We start from the raw sequence: 26,881 nt of genomic DNA on the forward strand, positions 1-26,881 counted from the left end.
AATTTCCCTCAAACCTCCAAATCCCCCTCCATTATAAATGGACTCTTCTCTTACTACATTTGGGGAATTACCCTACCCAATTCATCGTATTCCTCGCTCTGTGCTAGCTGCAGAACGAACGTTGGCTCCACTCACCTGAAGAGTGTTGGCCCGTGCGTAAAGACAACGTATTAGGAGTAGCGTTAGATCTATCATTCGGCGGAAATCCGATTTTCGGATCGTTTTTTTGTACATAAAACATCACTTTATAAGAAAGAAATTACATGCAAATTTAAGATAAGATATATAAAATTCAGAAATATCGTACCTTAGACTGCAGTTACTGCTACTTCCTTTCAAATGATGATCAAAACATAATCATCCTCGATCATTTCGTTGGTCATCGTAAGTTGCCATCTTGGATGACGTCATCATCCTTACAGACGTATTTACCAGTCGCTATACATCGCGATTCGTGCCATGCATGCCGCTCGCATGTTCAACTATAAACGTATATGTACGCGCGCGCTATCAAATTATTAAAGTGCGTTGGAAAACCGGCCGGCGGGCGACTACGCACGCGCAAGTACCAGGCTCATCTCGGGCTCAACATGCACTACACATACATACAATTATGTACACACATTATCAAAATTGTCAAAAAACGTAATTTGAAAAGAAAAACCATAATGCAGTAATTTGAATGAAAAAATGTAATGATTACGGCGAAAACGTAATGGTTGGCAGCTCTGTCTATACCATTATAATTCACAGTTTGTGTTGTATTTGTAACAGTAAGCCTTGGTCCTTGTAAAAAATTTGCATTGTGTGCATGCACAAATACACACACACACACACATCGAGACACTGAGGCTGAGCCTGATCTGAGGTAAAGAGAACTAGGGGTCATTCCATGTCAAATCACCCAAATAAATTGAAAATTTTAAACCAACCATTTTTTATTTTGACAAAAATTGGTATAGTTGTTTAATGTGATCCCACAGTACTAAATTTAAAATTTTCGTTCAATTTGGTCAGGGGTTCACGAGATACAGCCCGTTGAATATCAAGATTTCGGTAAAAATGGACGTGCCTGCATACCTTTAAACCCTTGTATCTCAAAAACCACTGGGCCAGTTTTCACAAGATGGGTATTGTTGGACAGGCTGGCATGTCGTCAGTGTTTTGGTTTGAAGGAAAGTACTTACGACGTGCCCGCCAATCATCGCAATCAAACTCTAGTCTTTTACCTTTCTTTATACATGTATCCAGCTCTGTGTATGATAATCATGATGGGTAATGTTACTGTTGTGGCGACGCATTCTGGTACTCTGTTCTATTTGCGAATCATTTTCTATAATAATCATTCTTATTAGGTGGTCTGTCTATGACAGATCACCTCTTAATTTCATCAGAATTTTCTTTATTTTTTTTCGCACCTATGCTTGTCGCCAACTTTTCTCCAAATCGGCTGTATTAATTTCGCTGAATTTTTCGTCATATATAGAGTCTATCATAGAGACGCCCTACGTAGCTTTTCAAGGTCATCTGGTCATGATTACGTCATCTTTGTAAAATTCTTAATTTGATCATATCTACATAACGAATAATCAATAGTCAATCATATTTACATCAAATAAACTTTAGGTCAAGGGTCGTCTGTCAATGTCATTAAAGGTCATGTAAGTGTCATGACGCGTCAAAATTAAAAAATGCTCGAAATTGCCTATAATTAATTTTGGGTACGTTTCAGGTCATTTTAAGCATTTCAACGCAAGAAAACGTGCGCGTGTTTTAGTGCGTAATGGCGTTACACAGCATAAATTCACTGTTTTTTCTATGCGTATCTATTATTGATATAATTCTGATCAAATTGATATCTCAATCAGCTCTCTACGATCATTAATGAGGGAATGAGCACCCATTAAAGTTTGCAGCACGTGTGCACGCGAGCTCTTTCCATAGGCTCTATATGAGCAAAAACATGCCTATTAAAAATTCACTGTAGCTCTTCAGAACGAATGGGGACCCCCAATTTTTTTTCATATTTCGATAGAGTATGAATCATACATATGATTTCATGTCTCATTGGACCCTAACATATATTATGACGTCATCAAAATTGCGTCGGAAGTCAAAATATCCATTTTGCGTGTTATGACATCATAATAATTATGCAAATTTGGCTCTAACTCCGTGAATATTGATCAATTTTCGCCTAATTTTGAATATGTTGTAGCTTAGGTCTTATTCTTTCTAAGTTATCGCCTTTATTTTTCATTTTAATAAACGGATCATCCTGAAAAATTGCAAATAATAAAGGCATGTCATTTTTACTCATTTTGTGTGTAATATCTATGGGACATGACTCTTTCTCAAATCTAGATTCTACATTCCTCTATTTCGCGAGCCATATCTCAATTTTTTCTTGTCAGTTATCCCTGAGCTTTTAGTATGTCTTAGCTGACATTCTAAGCTTTCGTGAGTGTTGCCTTCATTTTCCGATCAGATGCCGGGATCATGCCCGTATTTCGATCACTTGCAAAAGTGGATTTGAGATTCTCGTATTTTGCATACGTGTAAAGTCTATTGGAAATATTGTAGCTCAATTGGTAAGGTGTCAGACTTGCATCTCATTCAGTCATGCGGGCAGGGGTTCGAGTCCGAGGGTGAACATGTTTTCGTTTTTTTTACTATCTTGCGCACGATCATTTATAAGAATTCCAATTAATAATAGTTAAAATATTGCAAAATCAAACAGATTATAATTACTTTTTTTCATATTATATCTATCTAATCATATCCGTCTATCTATCCGCTATCTATGTTATAAATCTATCTATCTTTCTATCTATCTGTCTGTCTACCTATCTCTCTGTCTAATAAAATATATATCTATCTGTTTGAATATGTCTATCTTTCTACAGTAGAGGCGCACGGCCAATTATGGGAGACTCTCTCCAATAGGGGAGACAATCTCCCACATTGGAGACTTGCTTTGCAAAAGGACAAAAGAAACAACACCAACAAAAGCATGATTTTTTCCACCCAAAATTTTGTCTCACTGAGGTCAGAAGCCCATTTGTTTTGTGTGTGATTGACAACAAAAATCCTTATCAAAACAAAAGTAGATGGTGAATATTTAAAGTAGACGGTGAAAAGGGGTAATTTTACATGAGGAATCTGCTTATCACATTTTTATTTGCCGCCAAGGTAATCCTTTTGCAGCAAATGTAAACAAAGGAAATTAGACTCCAAAACTGGAGACTGTCTCTGAAATTGGATACCCAAATTCTTTACAAAAGTCTCTGATATTGGAGATAATCTCCCACATTGGAGACAGTCTCCAATATTGGCCGTGCGCCTCTACTGTTCTATATCTATAATATATGTCTGTCTGTTTATCTATCTATCTATCTGTCTATCTATTAGACCAAAAGCTTCAGTCTCTGTATTTTGGTTGTTCCGCTGAACTGCGTTGGCTCACTCAATGGGGATTATAGTAAAATGTCAGAAATTGTTGAATAAATCCCCAGAAACGACGGTTATTCCTGTCTATCTATCTATCTACCTACATGATATATCTATCTATCTTTCTTTCTTTCTTTCTATCTATCTGTATGTCTGTCTGTCAGAGATGCAATATATTTTGTTAAAACTTTTTGTCTTAAACTTTTTTTAGGAGCCCCCCAAAAAAAGAGGCGAGTAGGTGACCCGACAAATAATACAATTCAAATTCCCAAATTTTCTTTGAATACCGCTTTCATAATTATTTTTCAAATGTGCTCGAAATAGCGAAATTGTTATCCTTCACTTATCAAGTTATGATTATGTATTCCTGAGTAAGCTGTCAACAATAACAACAGCCCAACAACACAAACACGCATATGTGGGACCGAATCATGTGCTGACGTGGATCCATGCGTGTGCTGAGCTGGCTGGTACGGTAGGCTTGGATTCTACAAAAGGATAAATACCTGAATTTCCACTGCGATTTCTACGTCGGTTGTACATGCTCTCTTCGTTAACAACTATAACTGCCAAAGCAACGCCGATTGCTACGAGAACAGATGGCCAACCCGCCATTTTAAATGTTTTTCATCTGGTAGTCGCGATAAATAAATCTGACATGGAGTGGGATGGGCGCAGACATTTTCCCGGAGCTTCATAGCTAGCTGACAAGGCATAATTTCGAGGGGCGCGCTCGCTGAGGTCACCTGACATTTGACAAGCTGCATGTTGCGCTGTTGCGCAACACTCAAAATTAACAATCCCTCGATCGACACACATGCACAGCTAGCTAGCAATACTAGCATAACATTGTTAGAACTTAGATGTTGATGGATCAACATGGTGAGTTTTGAAGATCAACTACTAAAGCTCGCTTCCTGGTTTGATGAATGCTCACAAAAACAACAGAATCAAATTCTGAAGCTGTTATTTTCAAAGTGCAAGGTAAACTAAAAAGTGGTTCTCCACCGGCCGGCAGGCATGGCAGGGGCCCGTTTATCAACACCTGGCCCTGGGCCAGGGGGCCGTTTCATAAAGCTGTTCGTAAGTTAAGAGCGACTTTAAGAACGACTGGTGATCCTTTATTGTGGTAAATGGTATTGAATTGGCGATGGTTACGTGCGTAAGAAAGGTTCACCAGTCGTTCTTAAAGTCGCTCTTATTTGAGTCTTAACTTACGAACAGCTTTATGAAACACCCACCCGGACAAGTTATCTATCCCTAAAAAAGTCCAGGGGGGGCCACTTACATTGACGAGTGGATACCATGCGGGACCAAAAAAACACGTAAAAAGGATATCTTTTTGAAGATGATAAGGGTGTCAAAAACAAAAATAAGGAAAAAAGGGTATCTATTTCGCGAGGAAAAATACGTGTTTAGGGTTAAATTTGTGGAGATGATAAAACAAAATTAAAATGTTGTATGAAGGATGTCCCTTTTGCCCCAAAATTACGTGTTTAGAGTCCGATTTGCGCGAGGTGAGGAAGGTGGGGCCGTACTAAACCAAATGGACCCAAATGGGGTGTATAAAAGGCAAAACCGAGGACCGATCGACGGACCCGTGACACAACAATAAAATATCGCTGTACTTGTGTAGGGCCTAGGGGTTCATTTCAGGGAATACTTACCAAGAGTATCGTTTCGTTTCCAATACTCGTTAAGGGTAGGGTTTCAGACGCCAATACTTGTTAAGGGGTGCATTTTCAGAATAAGGAAAATACGTGTTTGGGGTGCTTTTCAAGACCCCATGGTCGCGCATGGTATCCACTCGTCAATGGAAGTGGCCCCCCCGGGAAAAAAGTACCATACAGTACCATGGTATACTATGGTATTACCATATATAGTATACTATGGTATCTTTATCCACCAACCACGGAGTTAGTTCCAATCTTACTAAACCTGTTTCACGAAAGGCTTCCTAACTAGAATACCTTGATATCGATACTATCGGTAAAAAGAGCAGACGAGATGTAGCCTTAGGCTTAGTCACAAAATAGCATAATTTTCAAAAAGAAAAATTATGACAAAATTGCAAATATTGTGATGAATTGGGAAATACATCTTTTCAAAATAATAGCACAGGTAAATTAGTATCATACATATTTAATTTAGACCATGAAGACTGGAGAAATCAATTGCTGAGAAAATTAAATTATCAATAATTCATTTCATGACTAAAAAATCACACATGGACGTTGAGATGGGAACCCCCGGAATATTCAATTTTAATAATAGTTTACGAAAGTAAACCATAATACGGTTTTCTTTGTAAAATGATGATAATTATACGGTATTTTATGATTGCAAACATCAAAATATAGTTTAATATAAACTGCTTAAATCTTTGATACCAAAACATATGATTTTACGAATTCTATGCCTAAATTAGATAGAATTTATCAAAATGTTAATAGGGGTCTGAAAACGACGAATACGAGTTCAGTTATGGATGGCCTGACGTGGTAGAATCTTTATCGGTTAAATTATTCTGCTATTTCAAAATGAATGGTTTTGTGGTGTTTTACCAATAGTTTTATAGTTTCTTTGTATTACAATTATCATTGAATGCATTATCCCACTTGTTTTGTGATGTAATTTTTTACCTCTATGATTGATTATGTAAGATTATAATTTTCATATTTCTAGGCACTTTTGCATGTCATAGTCTACCCACGTGATGTCACTAAGAAAGAAGTTATGACAGGTTCGGAGTTGTCATAAATATTTAGTGAGGTTGTTGTTCCCAAACTTGGCAAAGAGGGCTTTGTGAAACCGTTAGCAGACAAGTAGCTCACTATCTCCGATTTAGTCAAGAAGTTAGACTTATGACGGTGTTGAGAAACGGGCCCCAGACTCAGAATAGGCCTAGTCAAAACAAAACAATTACCTAGCAGTTTTTCTACCTTTGAGTTCTCAACACCAAGTGTCTACCAAGGAGACTACTAGGGCAAACGAACAATAACAACAAGGCCTAGTCCAGATGAGTAATTCATGAAAAGTCAAATGATAAAAATAACCAGGGGGCCATTTCGTAAAGCTGGTCAGGCTGTTCGTAAGTTAAGAATGACCTAGTTTTGTGGTAAATGATATTCACCATTTAATGTTCATTGGTGATTATTAAGCACTGTTGTAAATTAAGAGTGATTTTAAGAACGACTGCATGGTGAACATTTCTTATGACATTATCAGTGCAACTATAGCAACTTTCAATATTCATATTGCCTCATAGTCATACGTACATGAAGCTCAAAGTTTTCTGCTCGTGCTCCAGGCTCCCGCATTTTGTTGCTATTTTTAAAAAGTGCATTCAACAGAAAAGATTTTGATCTAATTCCTTGATTTTGAATTGGATAATTCCAAGGAATGTCTATGAATTTCAGGAAATTTGAGATTCAGGTATGGGAAATTTGTTTTGGATTTGTGGAATACTGGAAATTACATGATTTTTTAAAAAATAACTAATCAAAAGTCTTTACTCAGGACCGGGCCTTGATGAACTAGAATTTGCTATTTTTTTTGGTTTTGTGATTATATCTGATCAGTCAAAACTTGACTAGACTATTTACCAATACAATTTTTTTATGTAGTGTAAGTTGATAAGCTTTATAATAAGTTGATTGTTTCAGTCTCTTGGTATTCAAGCCACAGACCTCGGGATCAGTTCTTAACCTCCCCATGTAACTCACACTTTACAGGCATACTGCAATGGACAGTTTTCAATAGGGGTTTGGAGATCCCCGGGATAGACATTCTTTTATTTCTATTTTGGGGGATAGGAGTTCATAACATGATATTGATAGTGAAAAATGATGATAATATATGATGATTGATGATAATGATGAAAAAAGATGATGATGATAAGATAACAATCTGGTAAGGTGTGTATCTAAGATATTATATGATAGTTTCATACAGTTTGTATTAAAGTACTATTATCTTTTGATTGATATTACTATGTTATCAGCCTTTACAGATTCGTAAGGTGTGTGCTGACCTAGAAACACTGCTTGCTGTTGACGTCACTGCTTGTCTTCCACCAGAATTAATTGATCGTATATTCAGCTACCTCTCAGTCACGGACCTCTGTGAGGTTGCCAAGTGCAATGCTAGATGGAGAGAATGTGCAAACAGTGATGTACTCTGGTAAGAAACATTGAGCTAGTGAATATCTTTGAAAGCAGCCATTTCCTTCCCTATATCTTTATTTGTTTTTTATCAATTGATATTTTATTTTTCCTTTGAAATCTCATAAATGTGAGCATTCTAGGTTGTACTGAATTTAGAATGCCCTTATCTTTGTTTTGGGGTACTATAATGCAAACTGTCTTTGTGTAAGTGATCCCAAATATGTTTTGTTTGTAATGGTGATATGTTTATACATGGTTTCAATATGACAGTTAAGTGCACAAATCTCTTCTTTTTCTCTTTGTGTATCTTTCATTCAGGTTCTATCACTGTCAGAGAAGAGGATGGCTTCATTATGGTACCATCCATGATTTGTGTCAAGAACGTCCTTTTAGCCCTAACCAGAAGAGTATTGCCAACACTTCCCCAACATTCACATTTGATTCAATTATCAACGGAGCTGGCATCACAGGTGGAGGTAAAATGCTTAACTCACAGAAAGTTTGTCTAAATTTAGTGATGTTAGTTGTGATGGTTGGAATGTGATGATGATGACAATGACAATGACGATGATGATGATGATGATGGTGAGATGACAATGATTGTTATGATGATGATGATGGCGATGATCATTGTGGTGGTGATGGTGATAGTGATGATGATGATAATGGTGGTGATGATGGTGATGATGATGATGATGATGGTGATGATGGTGGTGATGATGCCATGATCAGATGATGGTGGTGGTGGCGGTGGTGGTGATGGTTATGTACATGTTCACTTTTTCAAAATTTTATTGATTTTTTTTTAAAGATTATTTTGTTTTTCTTTTAATTTTAATTCATTGTTTTAAAAATTGCATTCATTTAATGCATATTGTGATGGCACTTTTTTCAATTTCTTTGATTATTTGAGCTCTATACTTATTCCTTCTTTCAGTGCCTCTGAATATTCTATCTGTACATTCTAGCAATGTTACCAGCTTAAGCTGTCAGCATTTTCTAACTCTATATTTCTAACAATAAATGGTAAAGAATTGGGAACATGCATAATATTAGTTTGGATTCCATATTCTATGATTTATGTATGTGATGTCTGTATGCAAATTTACCACTTTTTTTTTAAATAACAGGTAGTGGTTCAGATAAAAAGAGTAGCCTTCAGTCAACATGTAGATGGAAGGAGATCTATATGAGGGCTTATCATTTAAGTCTGAACTGGGCCTTAGGGAGATACAAGGTATTACCAGCCTTGAGAAGACATAGAGAGACAGTGACTTGTATGGATGCAGAAGGTAATTAGTTATGATATGTGAATTGGGTCATGTTTGGATGGATACCACATTCATTTACATGGCTATGAAGACTTGATGGAGTAGTTTATAGTAGCAATTTGTGTTTATATTATTCATTTCAAGATGGGTGAATCAAAACCATGTTAATGACCTTTCACTCATTCAATTAATGAACTTTGGACGTGCAAACAAATTATTGAACATAAGATCTTAACATGCTGTTATGCAGCAAGTACTTTCATGATAGTAATTAGCTAGAGCTCTACACGTGGATTATCTGTTCTAATGATTATTTGTATTCATATATTATAAAAATATGTTTGGTCCTCTCTCTTTCTTACCACTTTTGTCCAGGTATCTTGCTAGTAAGCGGTAGTAGAGATAGGACTGTAAGAGTATGGAATATATTTACATCAGAATGCATCAATGTCATAGATGCTCACACTGGTGCCGTTACTTGCCTCAAAATGAAGGTAAATAACCAACATTCAGTTTACTTCAATTCAAGTTTCTCTTTTATACTTTAAAATGAATAAAAGATGTGAATGGTTTATATCCATTACTTGCGGGACTGAGTTCACTTTGTGTATTTTCATTTTTTTTTCATGTTTGTAAGTAATACTTATCACAAGGTGAAACACATTTGATTGATTCTCATTGGATCTGGATCTAGAATTATATAATGCAGGGCCTCTTTGGATCTTGAAGCAATGTATGAGAGATGATGCAATGATGCTTAGGAGGTTCTATTGATAACCTTATAGATTGGAGAAAAAATATTGTCATGAAAAACGTGTGCCAGATTGTCAAAAACTAAAGGTTAATCACTTGATAAATATATATATATGTTCCACAACTTGCATCAATCATTTTCGTTTATCCCACTAACCCCCCCCCCCCCCCCCCTCCCCTACCAGAATGGTTTGATTGTGACAGGCTGTTCTGATAGATTGCTTCGAGTGTTTGAGATAGGATCAGGGAAGTGTTTGAAGTCACTTGAAGGTCATACAGGGTCAGTAGATCATGTATGCTTCCAACATGACTTCATCATCAGTGCATCAAGTGATAGGTAAGTATCTCTTAGTACACCCCCCAAAACAAATAGACAAAAAGTAAGTAAATAAATAAATAAATAAATAATAAATAAATAAAAAGATAAAAATAAATAAAGAAATAGTATTAATAATGATGTTAATAATATACATAATCATCATCATCATTGCTGTTGTTGTTATTATTATTGATATTATTTATGAAATAAAAATGAAATCAAAATCTCTTTAAATTGTGCTCATGTAATTCAGTAAAATTCAAAGTGTTTATATAGTTGGCATGTTTTAATGGGATATGGTATTATACTCTGATATCATTTATCTATGCATCATTGCTATATATTCACATAAACATTGACCAGCAGCATATGCTGAAAGAGTCAATTACAAATATTCATTAAGTATAATATAACAAAACAAATGAACAAAAACACAATTACCGGTACAGTATTCTATATCTTAAACATTGGTTATACCAGCTCCAAATACTGATTTTATGCAGAATTATCTTGTTGCCTATTAAACTGATTTCACAATAATGTCATGCATGGTTTTCAAGATCAATTTATATGGACAAAAGCTAATGTAATATTTGTCCTATAGTATCATAGTGGGTAAAAACCCTGTTATGCATTTGCGTATTTGTATGAATTACAAGACAAATTTGAAAAAAAAGTTTTAAAAAATCATCTGGTTGAATTAACACAAAAATGTAAACATGTTATCAAGTTTAGGAGATATACAATGTCAAATATCATTTCAGAGACTTAAACTTTAAATATATTGGAAAATTATGTGATTGAAAATATTTTCTTTTTAAACTTTCCAAAAGGATATTTCACCTTAGCATTACCATATTTTTGGTATATAATATTTGATTGTAGATCAGTGAGAGTATGGTCCTGGCCTGACGGTTGCTGTAGACATGTACTCAGAGGACACAGTGATGATATACAGGTTAGAAATCTTTCAGTCTCTACACAGTTCTTATTGTAACATCAACTGTATTTCCAGATAGTTTGGTACATGAATCCCTAAACGTGGCGTACTCACATAACCAGATTTTACCACAGATTTTCCAATCCCCTATTTTTTGTATTGAGAAATTGGAGGATTAGAAGGGAAAGACTATAATGGCTAAAGATTGCTCAATCAGACCTGTGTGTAGTCATTATGTCTAAACCTTTCTTGATTGTGATGATAGTCAGACTTCAGGTATAAGCAAGAAAATAAAGTCACAGACTTTGTGAATTGACGTTGTCTTTTTGCCTCTTTAGTGTTTTTCCCTAAAAACTTATTGACAAGATTGCCTTCTAGTTATTTTTATTATGTGTAGCCTTAGAAAGAAGGATATATTTCAGAGACAAAAAAAAATTGGATAGAATATTCTATATTATGTCTGTCTTTTGATACCCAATAAAAGTGAAAACCATGCAGCCTGCTCAAGATTCAAGTGTTCTTTACATGCAGCGGTCTTCCTATGATCTTGTGTGAAACCAATGTTTGATGAAAGTACTCACAAAATTCAGATATTTTAAATATATGTCTTCCATATAGCATTTAGATGTGAACAGAGAGAAAGCTGTAACTACATCTTGGGACACAACAGTAAGAGTATGGGACATACATAGTGGAATATGTCTACATGTTCTTCATGGTCACACAGAAGGTTAGTCTATACATGTTCAGTGTACTCACTGCAAGATTGCAAATCGGTCTAAATGTGATTGGTAGTAAAATTATGAATTGAATTTGAAATGAAAAATAATACAATCTTTGTTTTGTGATTTGTAGGAATGAGAACCTTTTTTCAAATATGCATGTATTGTTTTCTTTCTCTCTCTCCAGGTGTGATGTGTTGTAAGTTTGATGATAAGATCATTGTAAGTGGCGGAGGAGAAGGTCATATTAAGATATGGGACACGCACGTAGGAGTCTGCACAAAGACACTTGAAGGTCATTCAGATGAGGTGGTGAGTAAAAATCTTTTTTTTAATTCATTAACATATATACCTTTGAAAAAAAAGCTGTTGAGGTACATCTAAATGATTCTAAAATAGGAGCAAAAAGCAGTAATGTTTTGAAGAATTCTATCATTTGATATTTCTTCATAACAGATCTTTCCCCTTTCAAAATTGCTCCGTAATTGTTATTAGTGAATACTTATTAGCTATTTATTGAAAATTCACCTTTTCATAGAGACTCCTTGTATAGTTTTGTGCATTTTGAAGAGATGAATATTATGACTATTACAGTGTTAAAGATAACAGCTCAATGCTTCAGCACATATTGATATTGGTGATTAATACTTATTTTATTGCATTTTTGTTAGTATTGCCTTGACTATAACAGCAATGTGATAGCATCAGGTTCTGCAGATAGTACAGTCAGGTTATGGAATTATGAAGGTGAGTTGATATATAAGATATATAATGTTAGTTATAGTAAAGGTTAGGCATCATTTGTACTAGCTCATTAGAGTCAATGTACATTACACATTCCTCCCTGTTTAGAAATTTGATCAAGAAATTACTTGCTTGTTGATTTCATGCTCATACATGTATCTTCATTCAACACTTGTTCATGTCAATGCTATACATATTTTCCTTGTATATTTCATGAAAGTATATCCTGTGTGTAATCTACAATATCTACAACCTGTCAATCGAAGCTACAACAGGGATTAATCACCTCAACCTACTTTTCAGAATCTAGACCAAGTCGAGTGATGACATCATTGTGTGATTAATCCAGCATACAAAGTATCTTCTAAAAATGTTGTAGCTTCATATTAGATTGCATGTTTTGTAAGGGAAATTATATAGATATAATGAATGGGAGATTTTGAAACAATGCCTGGGTCAAACCATTTCCATTCATTCTCTGAATATTTAAAACAAGCCTAAGTTGAATTTGAATGGTTGTGGACCATTTCCATTCAAAGTCATTGATGTCATTCCTTTCTCTTTTGCCTGTTCAGGTATTTGTTTGAGTGTAATGAAGGAACACATAGGTGTTGTTCGTTGCTTGAGATTGTCTGAAAATAGATTGGTAACAGGAGGAGATAGAAAGAAGATCGTTGTATGGGACGCCCAGGTAAGATTGGCCAAGATAAGAGGGTTTTTCAAAATAAGATAAGAGGGTTTTACGAAATAAGAACATCACAATTCATTATCTCAATATCTTTTGGCCTGTAGCTTTGCATGTTCATACAGTTTCTGTGATATTTTGTCAGGACAATAACTCTGATTTACAGCATCTGTATCGCATTTGCTTTAATATGCAAACTTATCTGTTAACATGCATAAGTTTGTAGAAATGCACTTTTATTTGAGTTGGGAGAGTTGCTGGCCATCGAGCATAGTTGCTGTGTGCAGCTTGTTTATTCTGTTGTTGTCTGGACAAAATGTCATTGAGCTAATTCATGGGGGTTGCACTGTTGGCCTTAAATTAAGATGTGATTTTCATGAATTGTGACATTTTTTTGTAAGAGACTATGAATCTCACTGATCCATTTTGTTATTTGGAAGGAAGGAAGGAAGTAACAAAAATTATATTTTAGAGCACACTAAGTAATATTCAAAAATAAGGATAACTCATATTTGGTCACCTGCTATTTGCTAAAGTAGTGACATAAGTGCCAGCTGCTCATATTGAATGGGAATTCCCCTGTCTAGGGAAAGAGAAATGATGATTTTCATGATTATGTTCATATTTTCTAACAGTTATCTGTAGTATCTTTGTGGTTGTTTTGTTCAGTCATGAAGAAATCCTTATTTTAGGAATGATGTTTGTTTATTCAATCAGGATGGAAGACTCCTTAATGTGGTCCATAGAAACCCTAGCTTGCTTCATCTGATGTGGACAAGCGATACTAAGATAATAATAGCATCACCAGAAGCTCCTGGATCAGTGACTATCTTTAGCTACTGGTAGAACAGCCATCAGAAGATTGATGTGTTATGATTTGTTCCTCTCTTTGATTTTGGAGGAAACAGTTGATGGACTCGTGACCACCCTTCGCTAAAGAAAGACCATCCTTCATAGTCTGTTGATAGATCAATCAACATTCTTCCTTTATTTTATGATGGTGAAGGAAACAGTTCTTGGAACTGTCCATAACTACTGGTAGACTATTTTTTATAGGATGATGGAGTAATCAGCATTAATATTTGTCCTTTATTGGAATACGTTTATGGAAACTCCTCCCGATTTTGTGACCATCCTAAAACGCTCAGAGACCATTTATATTACAACATACCACATTCTTCCTCTATTTGATGGCGGAAATAGCTCATGGCTCTGGAACCCTCCTTAGTTACTTGAAGACCATTTTTCATCGGATAATGGAGGAATTATTTGATGATGATCAGGTGCTGAGGAACGGGAGGGGGGGGTCTGACCATGCAAAAAATCCCAATCATATGGTAATTTTTACATTTTTGTACACTGTTTTGGAAAGTGGCCCCCTCCCCCCGTTAAGCGGCCCGGATGATGATAACAGCTCTTTGATAAGTAACCAACCTGAATTATTGATTGACGACCATACATTATTCCTGGCACGTCCTTGTATCACAATATACAGGAGTGCATACCCCTTTCAGAAAATTATCATTCCTGCCAGATGCTAGAGTCCTTATGCAGACAACTTTTTGTTTGTACTATGCTGCCGTTGTTCCTTGTAAAGTTTCTTTGTTATGTTTGCTGTGTTTAACACTATGTACATGACAGACAATATATTTATGCATGTTCCATGAAGATGTTAGATTCACACTCCATATTTAAAAAAAAACTATAAGTTTATTTGGATTAAGAAAGAAAAATCAGATGGGGTAAATGCAAAATTTTTTAACAAAACTGGATGTAAAATAAGAAAGTTACATTTTAACATTTCACTTAATTTCACAAATAGTTGTATGCACATCATGGCCAGTATTCAATAGAGGGAACTGATGGTGATACCCACTCACTCTTTCTTTGTATTTTATCACGAATATAAATGTTATGTAATATTATAATTTTCTTGTTATAATGTGAAACTGAATTTGATTTCTCCCTGATATCGTGAAATTGCCAATGTAACCTAACTGAATCGATTGAGTGTCTTTATTTTCATATCTGCAAAAAAAGAAACATTAAAATGCCAAAGTAAATGTGAGTGAATGACATCATCGACTCTCTCACTGTCTAGTGTATAAAACTGAAAATATAAGTGAGAAAAATAAACGAAATTTTTTAATGTCATGACCTTATTTTACATCTAATATTGTTGAAATTTTCAGTACTATGCTTACTTGATTTTTTTCGTTATCAGAAATCAACTTTTTGTTGGGGTGGACTTGATGGAATTTGTGCTCTTCGAATAAAATGTAATTTTTCAGTTTTTAGCATTTGGGATTTAATTTTCAAGAAGGCATTAACGGCATTTTCTAAACAGGAGATACAAAATGTCAAAGAAAATTAATTCATAAAAGAATAAATATTGGAGCATGTCATGTGACTTTTTTTTACATACACTGAATTGTGTCTCATATATACTATGGAAAGTTTTGCTGTGTATTCAAATGTCTTGAATGTCTAGTTTCATGATACATGTACATGCTGAAACCGATGTGAGTTGTTATTTTATTGTATATTTTGCTGAATTCTTGTCTTTTTTAACTGATTCCATCCATTTTGTAAAGTTCAGTAACTACAAGTCTTCAAACTTCATTTGCTGCCTTTTAATAAAAGATCTTTATTCTACTTCATCCATATTGTGCAGACTCTTTCCAAGTAAGTAAACTAGGACAAAGAGTATTTTAAAGCTGCTCTGTTTAAGCCGTGGTAATATTTTGGAATGAAGAAAGTATATGTTGAGTGCAATAAAAGTAATTATTGGGAGGAAAGGGTAATAGGGAATCAATCCATATTTCTATAATACAGGTAATAGGGAATGTAGGGAATGCATATTTCTATAATACAGAATATAATTGACATATGACAAATAAAAGCCTTCGTAACATTAAGAAGTTAATTCATTGTAGAACACTGTTTATTCACCTCTTTTCATCAAACATTATCAGCATTACATAACTTATATATGGAAGATTCTTTACATTTACAGTTCTTTACATATTGATATTGCATTATCTCTAATAAATTGACAAACATGTTTATTTTAACATAATAACGTTTAAAAAATGAAAACAATTTAATTCATAAAATCAAGTATATTGAATGTTCACAAAAATAGAATAAGACAAGTCACAAATTCTGAACAATTTTCAGTACATGATCAACCCAGTATGAGGTAATGTCATCTACATCAATATGAACCTTGTCACTTTGACAATACCATGAAAATGCATGGTTTTTCAGTTCTGAAATCCTTTTTTTTATTGACTTGATGTTAAAAATCCAATTCATATTTTCCCTCCTCATGAGCATAATCTAATGAATCACAATTCCTAAATAATGTCCTGTCCTTGATGTTTCCAATCCAGTATAATCCTGCATTATGTTCATAGATACCTTATGACCTGTAAGTCTAAAACATTGCAAAATAAATCTTTCTGGCATGAAGTATACAATCAAAAACACCATTTACGCCAAATTTGCCTATATTGACTTCATATTATGTAGGTAATGAAATCTACATCAATATGAACAAAGTTACCTTGTGGCCTCAATAATTATGCCCAATAAAAATGCCCTTTTAGTCTAAAAAGTGAGGTATACAAACTATGCCTAGAAAAAAACAGAATATAAGTGAAAAACAGGAATAGAAAATTATGCAGAAAGATACATAAACATGAGAATCAGACATGCAATCTCATCTTTCCATAACCCTGAAATCTTATTTTCATACATCATTCCATATTAATAGTGCATAGCATAATATACAGTGGTGCTCAAAAGTTAATGAAACTCACCAGAAAATGAACATATTCGAAGTGTTCGAGTTCTGCCCATGTCTTAAATAATAAACTGTGAAGTCGGGCGATAAAATATTACATTCAATAAAGTTTGTTTCTCGCCGGACATTGTAGTGATGTCTACATTCAACAATCGGCATGAAGAAGTGCATTTTGTAATAGGTTCCATAACTTTTGAGCAGAACTGTAAATAATTTTCAAAAATCCATTAACCTTTCTCCAGCAGATGACAGAGAAGGTCACAGAAGGTATTTCCTAAAGATCTTGATTCATTTAAAATATGTTGACCCACTATACTAGGTCCAAAGTAAATGACCATGCTGACAGGGATATGGATGTGAGTCCAAACCATACCATCTTCATTCATAGATATGGTATTTTTTAAATTATTATTTACACTTGATGATATTAAATTCAACTAGAAATTGTTAATAATCGTTTAATCGGATTACGACTAAGGTACACTTTTATATCACACACTTGTTCACATTATAATGAAAAGAAAGATTTTTCTATACTCACCTCAGTTATGCGAGCACTGAATCACCGCAGTGAAGATATACAATTCTCAAAATGCTACACCTGTGTAGCATTATGGCACACTTTATCAACTTGAAAAAAAAATCTTTTTTTCTTCTACAATTAATGAAATTTAGTGACAAAAAATATTAAATCTTCATACAGTAATATATAGGTATCAAAATATAAGATAAAACCAATAAAATACAGGGATATACATACATGTATATGTAATATCTTAAGTATTCTTTTTTCTCATTCTTTCAAATGTTGACTTACAAACTACACAAGCCAAGTAAAACCTGTATCATTCAATATCAGATTGAATGGTCAAAAGGGTTTTTGGTATAAGCTAAATAATACTGAACATTATAGTCATTCATTGGATAAATTAAATAGTGACTTCATACTTCATTAAACTGATATCTGTACCATAAAGAATGATTCTACGATATTTGCCTTTACCCCAGCCCTGTTACAGAAAACTGATCAGTAAGTAAAGTTGTCATCAATTCTATCTACCATCCATGGTTAAATCCTTCAAAAGCTAATTAAAATGAAAATTTTCCATTGCAGTTACCATTCATCAGGGGTGTGAGTGGTCACAAATAAAAAGATCTGAAAAAAGCTGAAGAGTGTTGAAAAAGTCTGAAATAGAAAGAGCTCCCATACTTTTTGTACAGAGGAAGGCCAAAAATAAGCTGAAATTAAGCTGGAAAAAAAAATCTGAAATCAGATAAAAATCTGAACTCTCACACCCCTGATTCATGTAAACAGTCTTTTGCAACAGATCCCTGGGAGAAGTCATTGACAGACTATCAAAAGATCAATGATTCAAGTCCCATCTCATCAATGCCTCCTGGCAAGAATGCAACCTACACTTGCTACACTTAAAGGACAAGTCCACCCCAACAAAAAGTTTATTTGAATAAAAAGAGAAAAATCCAATTAGCATAACACTAAAAATTTCATCAAAATCTGATGAAAAATAAGAAAGTTATGACATTTTTAAGTTTCGCTTGATTTCAGAATATAGTTATCTGCCCATCCCGATCGGTATGCAAATGAGGGAACTGATGACGTCACTATTTCTTTTGTATTTTATTATATGAAATATGAAATATTCTAATTTTTTCCTTATTGTCCTGTGAAACAAAGTTTTATTTCTCCCTGAACATGTGGAATTACTTTTGTTCAACATTTTATGGTTCAGTTAAATTGGTCCTTCTTGTCACATTTGTAAAAATTGAAATATTGTATAATTCAAACAATAAAAAAGAAAGAAATGGTGAGTGAGGAACATCGATTCTCTCCTTTGCATGTGACTAAATTGCGCTTATAACTATTTTTTGAAAAATAAGCGAAACTTTAAAATGTCATAACTTTCTTATTTTACATCCGATTTTGATGAAATTTTCAGCATTAATGTTTGTCTGATTTTTCTCTATTGATTCAAATCAACATTTTTCTGGGGTGGACTTGACCTTTAAATGAAAATACATTTGAGTTAGGAAAAATAAATAAGTACCACATAAAATGCTGGATCGCAAACCCAAGATGAGAGTGATAAAAGAGGGAAATTGAAATCTATCCTAAAAAAGAGCTCAATGTAGTTCCTGCAGTTGTTATTAGAGTTCAAAACAAGGAGTCAAGAAGCATTCATTATTTCCAATGAAACAATTGCAAGTATTTAGCTCAATAAATCTGAACTCTTATTTGAGTTTGATTCACTGTCTATCACATCCTATTGGACTGGATCTGACATTGAAACTTCTCATAATAATCAGATGGGTTAGGGATTCCTTTAAAAAATGCTGGACTGGTGAGCTTCAAAAAAGGATTCAAGAGATTGACTTTAATCAATAGGCCTATTTGCCATCGGATAAGTTCTAGCATCTCCTGTACTACTTGGTAGAGTTTATCAATAGAAACTTCCTAATTTATGAAATTCAATTTTTTGTTGACTTGCATATATTCCTTGTATATTACAAGTAAAATTTCCACTCTCAGCAAAGCTGTCCAGAAACATTCATTCCTTATCAAACTGGTATCTGTTATAGATGTCATCAAACAAGTCTTTACAAGAAATCTTAGCTCTAAGTTTGGTACAGAGTAGGAAAGAACCAGCCATCTTCCGATGTAGTGAGTAGCTTTCTTCCGGAGGTGGAGTCAATCTACCTCGAAGCATGACAGGGACTAGGTCATGGATACGCTTAGTTGTATCCTGCGTGGAGAAATCAAACGGCTCTGAAGATCTGAATGGCTCACCAAGGATCATGACTGCATCTACATGGGCATTTTCCATTGCCTGGGAAATGATATGAGACAGAGAGCCGATTATGACAATATGATGTTGGTAGGACATTTTACAGATTATGGGAAATAATTATACCTTGAAAGTAGGCTTAAAGTTATACAAAAATTATTTACCCCTGTGTAACCATCAAGCTAACAAAGTTCTACATTATAAAAGGCTCTGAGTAGCTGAATAATGAGCAAGCTTTCAAATACAAATTTTCAGTTAATAATTGCACATTTTGTGATGTTCATCATGATTCATGAAAATTTGCTTGGACTTCATTACCTCTCTTATTAATTTCATTGATCAATAAACAAATTGTTGAAATTTTTGATATTGTGTAAATCTTCAATACAAATTCTTTTACTAGTAGAAGTAAATCTTGTAAAAATGTGATAAAATATTGATTGATAGACTCACCTTTGATTCATAACCAGTCAAGAATTGAAGCTTTTGTGAATTTACCAACACTTCTTCTCTATCCCCACATGCTGCACCATGGATCACCTGATATATAACAAAAACATAATCTCCAAAATAACTTCTAAAGATATATCATAACACCTTTGAAAACCTGATTAACTGTTCAGCAATAATTTTCTACACTTTTCACTTTATGTAGGCATATTAAATACGGAACATCTGAACACACCTCACCAATTTTTTTTTTTAAATAAAGCATCTTCCTCATCTCAAATAACTTTCAGTTTATGCATTGTGGTGTAGCGGTTCTCACTCTTGCTATGTAATCAGAGGGTCGTGTGTTTGAATCCCACCACGGTCTAGCATCCTTTGGCAAGGTGTCAATCTACACTCAGCCACTCTCCACCAAGGAGCTAACTGGGTACCTGAGAGGATGCGATAACCTATATAGTATGCCTAGCAATTTAGTCTTGGAAGTCTTGTTGGAATGCTCCCCAGGGAGTGGAGAAAGTACATACATTGTGGGCAGGAATGCCAGGATCCAATGGCTAGGGTAATACTAAGTACATGTAATGCAATAAGATTTGGATCTATTTTTCAACAATAAGGGTTGTTAGATTAACAGTTGGGATAAACGTCTGATATAATGAATGTAAAAAACAATCCTTCAGCTGAAGTAACTAAACTGCTTAAAAATATGGATAAAATGGTTACACAACACTTCTGAATACAATTCACTCACCTTTATGTAAGTATCCACAAATGACTTGTCATAGTATCTTGATGCACCAAAATCTAGCAGAGTTATCTACAAAACAATAAGTAAAATAAAATAACAAAATCATTAACCATCAATAGGGCTACAAGACCTCATACCTCATGTTTAGATGATATCTAGATTATTTGCTTACATGACTAGATAATCCATCAAGGGGGAGCGTTTAATATATATTTTTTCTGACAAGTTGTTGGATCTTACAACTTCCCTTGACTTTAATTTAGCTGGGACGCACTGTCACTATGGTAACAGTCGGATAAAACAGACCTTTTTCTGGTAAAATGTCTGACAAGTCCTTCCATGAAACATCCAAATCTAAGTTCTGTCTGTAAGTGCAACTTTAGCTGTGTCAAAGGGAAGGCTATGCCATTGGCTAGCGTTATGGCAGACATTTTTTCCTTCTCTCTCCTCCAACATTTAAATTACTTTGAGCAGTCTGTTCCCCCAACGCTGACCAATTTCATGGAAGTATATATCAGAATTGAAGTACATCTACATAATACTCAAGCTTAATTCAATAAAATATATTCAAGACAAGCAAGCATATCCTTACAAATACTTCTCTACTGAAAATTGAATAAAATAATTTCTTAAAATGAATGGTTAAAATATCATTTACTTTCAAATATAATTCACACACTCATTCCTAGTATGCACTCATTTCAGAAGGAATTATTTTTCTCAAATTGTGTGTTACTTTTGTATTCTAAGAGGATTAGAAGAGGGCTGTAATCAACATGCCTCAATTTTGTTTTAATACTGCATATCCAAATATTCCACAGAACCTATTTTAATGAAATGAGAGTTTTCTCTCATTTTTACCTTTCCTGTATCTTCATTGAAGAGGAAGTTTGACCAGTTAGGATCAGTCTGCATAAATCTCCACTCAAACAGTTCAATCAAACACAACCTCAAAATATGAACACATATCTGAAGGGGAGAGACAGATAATAAGATCAACCATTTTAAATTCTCATACTGATGTACATGTACAACTGAACTGTATTGAAATACACTGGAAGCTAAATACAAATACTTGTAATGTAGGCAACCATGGAATATGTTTGCGAGTAAAAAAATATATATTAGGAGACTCGTACTGAAGAACTTCATCATTAACAGATTTTCTCCCAAAAAGGTTCAATCTTGATCAGTACATGAAGATGACGATGATGAAGATGATGATGATGATAATGATATTCAATATTATTGATAATGATAATGATGATAATTTTGATGCTTGATGATGATGATAATGATATTCAATATTATTGATGAAGATGATAATGATGATGTAAAAGCTGATGATGATGATATTAATGATGTATTGTTATATTAAACTATCAGCTCATTATAATATCAATAATAATAATGGAACTAAGCAATATTAATACCCAAAACATGAATTTAAGTATCAATTGGTGGATAAATTGTAAGAAACCTGAAATCTGTGCAAAGGTTACTCTCTACAGCAGGGATGTCACAGAATTGACTGCAATTTGTTCAAAATTTCACATTGAACAGAAAGTTTTGCAATTCACTCAATAATTTAAAAAAAAGTTATACCATCAATAGACCTTTGGGTATGATTAAACAGTAAGTCAAACTTAAATATGACAATTTTCAGCTATTCCATTCTCACATATGATCTGATTATTGAAAGAAAGCAAGGAAACAAAAATGAAATCTTATTGTATATAACAGTACAAGTCATATAGTCATTAAGAGCAAAACGAGGAAACATTCCATTCAAAGACATTTTCTCACCTCATTCCTTCGCTCTTGACTCAAATCTTCAGCTTTCTCTAATGATATTCCATCTACTAGTTCTGTTGTGATGACCTCTTTTGTTGAAAGTTCAGGAATAACCTTTGGAACCATAAAGATTGGATCTCCTTCTATCAGTTTCCTATATATAGTAGCAAAAATAAATCATGTGGTTAACATCATAAATCAATCCTATGAATGCATTTTAGCCTTTTACAACCACATCAGAATAGTTTGAGAATCACATGAAATCTTTCATTAGAGGGAATGACATAATTGTCATGATTGGTATCCATTTTACATGAAGAGGTCAATCTTTGCATTGTTGTTGTTCCGTATTCCTATTCCGTCGTCGTCTTCTTCTGTCTGCTTCTTCCACAAAATCCCATTCATTTAACAAGTAGTTTTTGTTAGCTCTGTCCTGGCTCCGTCCCTCATCCAAATTCATCCAAATTTGGTAGACATGTTGTCCAGCATCCCTAGTTGTGCCCCCCTGTCTTCCATTTTACAAAATCACTCATGCATGACCATCCAGGCGCCATTTTGTAAATTTCAAGTCCATTTGCATACCATTCCTAATCCCGTCCTAACTCCCGTATCCTGCAGGCTACAGACTTCTAACAAATTGCAGTTGATTGTTTAAAGGAGAATGAAACCCCTGAAACCAGCTGAATCCATATCAAAGAGAAAAATCAAAGAAACATATTGTTGAAAGTTTGAGGAAGATTGAATGAACAATAAGAAAGTTATGAGCATTTGAATATTGAGATCACTAATGCCATGTAGATCCTCCTATTGGCAATGCGACCAAGATCTGTGATGTCACACACGTAAAACTCCCTCATTACTTTAGTACTTATTTCACTTATATTCTCACTTTTATAGAGTCTATCACAAGGTGAGGTGTTCTCTTTATGAGAGGACAAGTACAGAGGTTTCACAATATTATATCATTGATGAATCGTTTGTCATATGATTAGAATTAGCAAAAAGAGATGTTTTGGGGTATATTTTCAGCGTCCAAAAGGGGAGAGTTGTTCATCTGTGACATCATAGATCTTGGTCGCATTGCCAATGAGAGGATCTCCATAGCATTAGTGATCTTGACATTCAAATGCTCATAACTCTTCTGTTGCTAGTCCTATTTTACTCAAAATTTTGTTGGTCTTATTCTTTGATTTTTCTGCTTTCACAAATGCTAACTTGCTCCAAGAGTTTCATTCTCCTTTAAGAGTTGCTCTTTCATATAAAAAAATATGACTTGCCCTTCAAAATGCCGTCTTCTTGCCCTAAACTCAAATCCAAGATAGTCTACGTTCAAAATGTTCATATTTATTGAAATGCAAATTAGGAAAATCGTAAAATGGCCAGAACTTCCTTGTCTATTCATTTCCGTCTCATATTTTCATGGTTTACTAATGGTATCATCCTTCACAAGTCAACAAATTTTTACGCATCAGTGACCTTTAAATTTACAAATAGCGCCCTCTATTGTAAAGTCAACAAATAGTAAAATGACAATAACTTTGTTGTTATCATTCATTTCGGTCTTATATTTTCAGGGCTAGCCTATGATATCATCCTTCATAATCCATATTCTTTTTACGCATCAGTGACCATTACATTTAGAAATAGTGCCCTCTATTGCAAACTAAAGAAATATCAAAATGGCCATAAGTTCCTTGTTTTCATTCATTTCTGTCTCATATTTTCAGGGTATGCTTATTGTATCATTCCTCATAATCCACATGTTTTTTACGCATCAGTGACCATTACCTTTAAGAAAAAGCGCCCTCAATTGAAAAGTCGAAAATAGTAAAATGGCCATAACTTCCTAGTTTTCAATCATTATGGTTTCATATTTTCAGAGTTTGCTAAGGGTACCATCCCTGATAATTCAAACGTGTTTTTTTTTTTTGCATCAGTGACCATTACCTTAATAAATAGCGCCCTCTATTGCAAAGTCGGAAAATAGTAAAATGGCTCTAACTTTCTTGTTTTTATACATTTTGGTGTCATATTTTCAGGGTTTCCTTATGGTATCATCCCTAAAATGCCAAATGTTTTTGTATCCATCAGTGACCATAATCTTTCAAAATAGCGCCCTCTATTGCAAAGTCGAAAAATAGTAAAATTGCCATAACTCCCTTGTTTTTAATTATTTTGGTCTCATATTTTCAGGGTTTGCCAGTTGTATCATTTGACATAATCCAACTGTGTTTTACGCATCAGTGACCATTCCTTTAAGAAATAGCGCCCTCTAATATTTTGAAAATGTATATCATCTACAGTTTTCTCTCTACCTCCTTCTGTTTCTTGCCCTCTATTAAATCACAGGCATCAATGCATGCACATCATTCTGATACGATTGCAGTTCTAGTTTTTCTATTCATCTTCTTCTTAAAACAATTGTCATCTTAACAAGTTCATATGCCAAATCCTTAAAAGTTAAAATATCCTTCATGAACAAGACAGTACACTGAAATTTGTAGCATCATTTCTATAAAGACAATGTTCGGTTTTTGAAAAAAATGTGAATTAATTTGAGTGTATAAAATGTACAATTAATTCAATATAAGTTCAATTAATTCAATAAAATTTCAATAAATTAATGTAATTGTATTTGTTCAATAATTAAACTTACAAGGTCACTGATCATGTATCAGAAACATAACATATGTCCAATATCCTGGAAATTGACCAATAACTGCAGGGGGCAACACCTATGATATAATCTACTATATAGTCATATTCTTCTCACCTGAATTTCTCACAGCACTCGGCTTCTCTGATGTAATCTACTTCCCATCCTAGCTCCTTCTTTGCAACTTCTATTGCACTCTCAGCATACAAACCTTTGAATGACAAGACAATACACAACTTAAGTTCTAATAGTTACTTACATACATGTCTAAATTTCCTTTACATCATCTTTTGTTTACTGACTATATGATATTTCCAAATCACTCACCCCCTTATCCCCCCTTCCCCTCCTTCTTTCCTCTTCTCGCCTCTCCCTCTCCCCATCCTCTCTCTTCTTCTCTCCCCCCTTTCTTTTATTCAATCCCCCTTCACGCTCTCTTCCACTTATCTCAGAATTCTTCTTTCATCCCCTTTCCTTCCCCATCTCTCCTTTTGCCTCATTATCAGTATATTCAGTTATTCTGATTTACACCAGGTCAGCTTTATGTAAACAAATGAATTCCTTTATCTAGATTCTCTATAGTGGTAATAAGATCTCACCTTCAGGTAACACATTCCACATCTTAAGAAGCATCATAAGATTGTTGATATCGCTCTCAATACCTTGAGCTACTCCAGGATACTACATCAATAAGATAAAAATGTCACGTAGATGTACATGTATATATAAATTTGTCAGTATTATCTCATAAACTTTACAAAATGAACAAAATTCGCCTCCACAATGTATTTTCATCTTTCATTCGAAAGGGTTTTAAACAGTTTAAAAAGTGATAAAGAGCAAGAATTGAGTCTTCTTTTATGACTTTGTAATAGCCTTTTAGATCATTATGTAAAGGCATAATCCTATCCTTTTCTGAATTTAAATAGTACTTCAGTCTGTGTTAAGACACATTAAATGTCATCTATGTCTGGAAGGTAAAAAAAAAGAGAAAAAGTTAACCACTTTGACCCTTGGCCCTTCTCACATGAGTGTATTCTTTCATAAGCTATTTGTAAAGTTATACATGACTTTATGAATGATGAATAAAAGAGCAAAATGAAATACAAAAAATCTTCCATGACTTGTGAACAGATGTATGTTTCCAATTATCTCAACTAGTTTGAGGTTCCACAAGCAATGGATAAACAATCAAAGAGTTCCCCTGTCCCCATTACCCACAAGCTATAACAATCTAGAGTCTAAATAAGTCATATTCTTTCATCTTACCTGGATTTTCATAGCAACTTCTGTCCCATCATGCATTGTTGCTAGATGGACTTGACCTATTGAAGCAGCCGCAAAAGGTTTGTCTTCAAACGATGCAACCTTACTTCTCCAGCCATCACCTAATTCCTGCTTTAGCACTCTCTGAGATAAACATACAAGATATCATTACTGATATAACATTTACCACAGCTTAAAATAATAGAAGATTTCTTCATATATTTCTAAATGAAAAGGAAACCGATTTCTCACTAATGGCTTCTCATCAACAAAAGGATATCTCCAAGAACAATAACTATAAATGCTTT

At 34.2% G+C, this 26,881-nt stretch overlaps 3 protein-coding genes across 5 annotated transcripts in view; 1 reads left to right on the plus strand and 2 right to left on the minus strand.

The window, feature by feature from the left end:
- Window positions 1-4,265, minus strand: part of LOC129265085 (UDP-GalNAc:beta-1,3-N-acetylgalactosaminyltransferase 2-like) — a 26,691-nt gene extending 22,426 nt beyond the window's left edge. Inside the window, exon 1 of the mRNA XM_054903071.2 lies at window positions 3,957-4,265. Coding sequence (XP_054759046.2) covers window positions 3,957-4,065 — 109 coding nt within the window. The 5' untranslated portion in view covers window positions 4,066-4,265. The remainder of the gene's footprint in view (window positions 1-3,956) is intronic.
- Window positions 3,886-16,001, plus strand: LOC129265573 (F-box/WD repeat-containing protein 7-like). Of its 2 annotated transcripts, none has more exons than XM_064101763.1 (12): window positions 3,886-4,434; window positions 7,454-7,632; window positions 7,935-8,092; window positions 8,747-8,908; window positions 9,263-9,381; window positions 9,826-9,977; window positions 10,845-10,917; window positions 11,518-11,629; window positions 11,809-11,933; window positions 12,293-12,368; window positions 12,941-13,056; window positions 13,768-16,001. In XM_064101763.1, the coding sequence occupies exons 1-12, from the start codon at window positions 4,330-4,332 to the stop codon at window positions 13,894-13,896; spliced, it is 1,506 nt and encodes a 501-aa protein (XP_063957833.1). In that variant the 5' UTR covers window positions 3,886-4,329; the 3' UTR covers window positions 13,897-16,001. The 2 variants fall into 2 exon arrangements, with proteins under 2 accessions (XP_063957833.1, XP_063957835.1); XM_064101765.1 differs by having other exon boundaries at window positions 3,886-4,332.
- Window positions 15,973-26,881, minus strand: part of LOC129265084 (atypical kinase COQ8B, mitochondrial-like) — a 19,806-nt gene continuing 8,897 nt past the window's right edge. Inside the window, exons 8-16 of one of the 2 annotated variants that reach the window (XR_010294051.1) lie at window positions 26,577-26,717; window positions 25,907-25,988; window positions 25,425-25,518; window positions 22,664-22,805; window positions 21,719-21,826; window positions 20,861-20,926; window positions 20,116-20,202; window positions 18,925-19,704; window positions 15,973-18,255 (exon numbers count right to left, since the gene is read on the minus strand). Coding sequence is in view for 1 of the 2 variants with exons in the window: in XM_054903069.2 (XP_054759044.2) it covers window positions 19,426-19,704; window positions 20,116-20,202; window positions 20,861-20,926; window positions 21,719-21,826; window positions 22,664-22,805; window positions 25,425-25,518; window positions 25,907-25,988; window positions 26,577-26,717 (999 nt within the window). In the remaining variant the exon portion in view is untranslated. Of the gene's footprint in view, window positions 19,705-20,115; window positions 20,203-20,860; window positions 20,927-21,718; window positions 21,827-22,663; window positions 22,806-25,424; window positions 25,519-25,906; window positions 25,989-26,576; window positions 26,718-26,881 lie in introns of both variants that reach the window. The other variant, XM_054903069.2, reaches the window with a different exon arrangement.

Source organism: Lytechinus pictus, chromosome 7, assembly GCF_037042905.1.
Source record: "Lytechinus pictus isolate F3 Inbred chromosome 7, Lp3.0, whole genome shotgun sequence".
Lineage (NCBI taxonomy): Eukaryota > Metazoa > Echinodermata > Echinoidea > Temnopleuroida > Toxopneustidae > Lytechinus > Lytechinus pictus.

Excerpts from the sequence above, each read along its gene's own strand:
- LOC129265573 (XM_064101763.1), top strand. The coding sequence starts at position 4,330 with ATGGTGAGTTTTGAAGATCAACTACTAAAGCTCGCTTCCTGGTTTGAT. Across the intron at positions 8,909-9,262 it reads GACTTGTATGGATGCAGAAG|GTATCTTGCTAGTAAGCGGT; the intron begins GTAATTAGTTAT and ends ACTTTTGTCCAG. Across the intron at positions 9,978-10,844 it reads ATCAGTGCATCAAGTGATAG|ATCAGTGAGAGTATGGTCCT; the intron begins GTAAGTATCTCT and ends ATTTGATTGTAG.